General features: G+C 39.5%; 1 protein-coding gene across 1 annotated transcript in view; it reads left to right on the forward strand.

Moving 5' to 3' along the window:
- Positions 1 to 3,546: 3,546 nt before the first annotated feature.
- Positions 3,547 to 4,971, forward strand: part of LOC122801541 — a gene marked incomplete in the record, with an annotated part of 1,254,309 nt that continues 1,252,884 nt past the window's right edge. The window contains 1 exon segment of the mRNA XM_044070969.1: positions 3,547 to 3,804. Within this exon segment, the coding sequence (XP_043926904.1) occupies positions 3,703 to 3,804 (102 nt within the window).

Below are 4,971 nucleotides of genomic sequence, written 5' to 3' on the forward strand. Positions count from 1 at the left end.
TTGTCAGAGAGATGAAGAAAGCAGACAGGAGTATAGGAGATGAGGTGCATGGCAAAGGCTAAGGATAAGGGATATGAAGAGTTGTATGAAAGGTTGGACACTAAGGAGGGAGAAAAGGACCTATACCGATTGGATAGACAGAGGGACTGAGCTAGGAAAGATGTGCAGCAGGTAAAGGTGATAAATGATAATTAGGGAAACATACTTACAAGCGAGGAGAGTATGTTGAGCAGATGGAAAGAGTACTTTAAGGGGTTGATGAATAAAGAGAATGAGAGGGAGAGAAGGTTGGATGATGTGGGGATAGTGAATCATGAAGTGGAATGGATTAGCAAGGAGGAAGTAAGGATAGCTATGAAGAGGATGACGAATGGAAAGGATGATGGTCCAGATGACATACCTTTGGAAGCATGGAGGTGTTTAGGTGAAATAGCAGTGGAGTTTTTAACCAGATCGTTTAATGAAATTTTGGAAAGTTAGAGGATGCCTGAGGAATGGAGAAAAAGTGTTTTGGTACTGATTTTTAAGAATAAGGGTGATGTACAGAGCTGTAGTAACTACAGAGGGATTAAATTGATTAGTCACAGCATGAAGTTATTTGAAAGAGTAGTGGAAGCTAGGTTAAGAAGGGACGTGATGATTAGTGATCAGCAGTATGGTTTCATGCCGGGAAAGAGCACTACAGATGCGATGTTTGCTCTGAGAGTGTTGATGGAGAAGTACAGAGAAGGTCAGAAGCAGTTGCATTGTGTTTTTGTAGACTTAGAGAAAGCATATGACAGGGTGCCTAGAGAGGAGTTGTGGTATTGTATGAGGAAGTCGGGAGTGTCAGAGAAGTATGTAAGAGTGGTACAGGATATGTACGAGGGTAGTGTGACAGCGGTGAGGTCTGTGGTGAGAGTGATGGAATGCTTTTAAGGTGGAGGTGGGATTACATCAAAGATCAGCTCTGAGCCCTTTCTTATTTGCAATGGTGATGGACAGGTTGACAGACGAGATCAGACAGGAGTCCCCGTGGATTATTATGTTTGCAGATAACATTGTGATCTGTAGTGTGAGTAGGGAACAGGTGGAGGAGACCCTGGAGAGATGGAGATATGCTCTAGAGAGAAGAGGAATGAAGGTCAGCAGGACTAAGACAGAATATATGTGTGTGAATGAGAGGGACGATAGAGGAATGGTGAGGATGCAAGGAGTAGAGGTGGTAAAGGTGGATGGGTTTAAATACTTGGGATCAATAGTTCAGAGTAATGGTGAGTGTGGAAGAGAGGTGAAGAAGCGAGTACAGGCAGGATGGAGTGGGTGGAAAAGAGTGTAAGGAGTGATTTGTGACAGACGAGTACCAATAAGGGTAAAAGGGAAGGTCTACAAGAAGGTAGTGAGACCAGCTATGTTATATGGGTTGGAGACAGTGGCACTGACAAAAAGGCAGGAGTTAGAGCTGGATGTGGCAGAGTTAACGATGTTAAGATTTGCACTGGGTGTGACAAGGGTGGACAGGATTAGGAATAAGTATATTAGAGGGTCAGCCCAGGTTGGAAGGTTTGGAGACAAAACCAGAGAGGCAAGATTACGTTGGTTTGGACATGTGCTGAGGAGGGATGCTGAGTATATTGGGAAAAAGATGCTAAGGATGAAGCTACCAGGTAACAGGAAAAGAAGAAGGCCTAAGATAAGGTTTATGGATGTGATGAGACTGGACATGCAGGTGGTTGGTGTGACAGAGCAAGATGCAGAGGACAGGAAGAAATGGAAACAGATGATCCACTGTGGCGACCCCTAACGAGAACAGCCGAAAAAAGATGATGATGATGCTATGCACACACACACACACACACATATATATATAATATAGGTACTTACGTATTATCGCAACCAGATTTATAAAGTGCGATAATTTGTCTATTTTCGGCAGAAACATGTTGCCTGACCTAAAAACGGGTTTGTAAAGATGTCGCCAGCAGTTTGTCAAGAAAGAGCATGTATGTTCACCTATCAAGGGGTGTGTAAAATGTTTAAGTATTATAGTGCCAGAAAATTTTCCACACAGGAAGCGGAAGAACAGCAGAATTCCTCTTGCCTGGTAATGTCCCCGGCCGACCTACACACCTGACTGCTGCTTGTCTGTCACCACATTTCCATCCACACAAGTTGTCAGGACCATGGCTCGTTAACATAAACTGACCCCTTTTTAGAAAGGTCCTTTTGCAAGTATCTGATTTGTTACATACCCCTGTTTACAGTTCAGACTCTCAGAAGGCACATTAATGCAGTTGTGACTGAAGTACTGATTTAAAAGTGTGGTTCTGTTGGTGGAGTTTTACTGACAACAGTCCCTGCCTCTTTTCTCTGTAACTGTATATTTACTATCTGTGTATGACAAAGGACTTGAAAACAGCTGCTCCGTCCTTAAAAAGCAACCAAACCCATTTATTTCAAAGTGTTAGTACACATACAATCCTGTGAATTGGAAATGGTCACGATCCATAAGCAAGAATGCAACCTTTTTAAAACAGTCTGCCACTGCAAAGAAAGCCATATCACTCCCCGAGCAAGCAATGAGCTGTTATTCACTGCTCCTTACAGGCACCTTCACTTGTGCTGATTACTGCCCCTGAAAACTTCAGTGTGCATTTCCTGAGTCAATTTCCTGTAGCTAACAGGGTAATGAAGAATGCAGGAATTGCACGGATGTGGACCACTACGGAGTTGCGGAAGAAATGAGCCGCATCAACCAGAAGTACAAACTTACAGCATTTCTGCTCTGCCTGCCTCATTCCCACTGTGACAAACTGCTGGCGACATCTTTACAGACCCCTTTTTAGGTCAGGCAACGTGTTTCTGCCGAAAATAGATAAATTATCGCACTTTATAAATCTGGTTGCGATAATACGTAAGTACCATAATATATATATATATATTAAATATATATATATATATATATATATATATATACTATATATATATATATACACACACACACACACATATGCATGGCTGAGGCTTTTGCAAAATCCAATGAGGAAAGAGAAGTACGAAGGAAAAAAAGTCTTCTCATTCCTAGGTCTTCAATTTTTACTTCCAGAATTAGGGACAAAACAAACGATAAATAGAAGAAAGAGATCCTTAATTAAGGTACATTTTGAATACTGACGATTCTGACTTAGAAAATAACAGAAACACAGCATATGACTTAATATGACATCTGGACTGAAAGAAAAATGTAACCATGACAACTGTCAGAATGCATTGACTGTAGTCATATCACCTTTTCAAAAATAAATAAATAAATAAAATAAACAGTCCAGTTTTATGGAAAGCTGAGGGATATTTACACACACATGCACTCAAAACAGTTGTCCCGACGTTGAATTAGCAGGTGAAATAACAACAGCTTAATTAATGTCTGTGCCTGCCTTGGCACACTATTTTCATAGCTTGAGTAGCTGCCCTCACTTTTCACGTGGGAACCCTGTATATTAATTAATTCGCACCTTTTAGGTATCTAAGTCACCAAGGCGATTTTTATTATTTAAATTGCTAATTTTTTTACTGAACGTTAGTGGGATGTTTCTATGACTGACCAATAGGAAGCGCAGAAATTACTGTGGCAAAACTTTTGAAAGTAGTTCCGGTAATTGTTTGGAAAACGTTGTTTATACTATTTCCATGTAGTTTTTGAGAGCCTTAATCCTAGTTAAAATGAGGCGAAATAAGTTTTTTGTGGAAAATGCTGAACTTTTTACACAGTTGGAATTCAGTAAAAACAAATTCGAACGTGAATTGGACCGTATTTGCAGAAAGGTACGAACGTTTTAGGGTTCTTCAGAAAATTACCCGTTTAATAACATTAACCTTATTTTACAAGCGCGCATGTTTTATTGTATTTGTTGAGAGTGTTCCTACGAATGAAACAACGCTACTTAGTTTACAGTGTTCCGATGTAAGCCTTTGTATGCTTTTCTTGGTTAAGTCAGTAGGTGCAAATGAGCATTTGGATCTGTAGGCTTACCCAAGGTTGATTTATTTAAACAACTATATTCATTTTGTGTTTGAACTGTTGAAGATACGTGCTTGGATGTTTATTTTAAATGTTATAAATATTATTTTTCTTATAAAATAGATTTTCGTAGTGTATAACTTTAATACAAGCAGAGTACACCATTGTTATTTTGACAAACTAAGCGGCGTTTTAGAAGTACGTTGCAGTTGAGGTGTAGACAAACTGCTTAGGGAGTAGCACACGAGATGTTTCTCTCGTTTTTTGACCGGGTGCTTTCTTATAAAGTCTATACACTCTCTCCTTTTTAATTGTATTTTGTTGTACCCGCTCAGTAGTTACCACTTCCGCCTGTCAGTTTATGCAGCAGGCGCAATTCTACTTTATAAATTAGTTGTAACGTGATAGGACCTGGCTATATAACTGTCTGTCTATTTATTGCATTTGTTTACCGGGAAAGCCCACTGGGCCTAAAAGAGCCCATTTTCAGTGGAGGCTTGGGGAGCAAAGCTCTAACAAGAACATAGATACAGAAAAAATATAAACATTAATTGGTGCAGCAGTAGAAAGTGTTACAGATAGTAAATATTGTAATGTATACATAAAAGCAGTAATCATTTAATTGCAGTAATATATACAAAAAATATACATTAAAGCAGAATTCAATGAATTATATCAGAGAGGTATAAACAGATATACTAATCAGTATTATTGTACCAGTGTCAACAAGTGGAGATAAAAATATGGAGAAAGTATCATCCGTCACTAGTAGCAAAAGACATAGTTTAGTACTCATATAAGGAGAGTGAAGAGGTTAGGGTGTAGAGCAGGAACATGGCTAGGAAGAGTTGGATTTTTCACTATTTGTTTCAAGGTGGTAGTGTGGTCTGGCTTTCTTATAGAAGGTGGAAGTGAGTTCCATAGTTTGGCGACAGTAAAGAAATAGGAGTTGACCAGCAGGTAGGGTTTCC

Source organism: Protopterus annectens, chromosome 5.part0 (genome assembly GCF_019279795.1).
Source record: "Protopterus annectens isolate FY-2018-M chromosome 5.part0, PAN1.0, whole genome shotgun sequence".
In the NCBI taxonomy this organism is placed as follows: Eukaryota; Metazoa; Chordata; order Ceratodontiformes; family Protopteridae; genus Protopterus; species Protopterus annectens.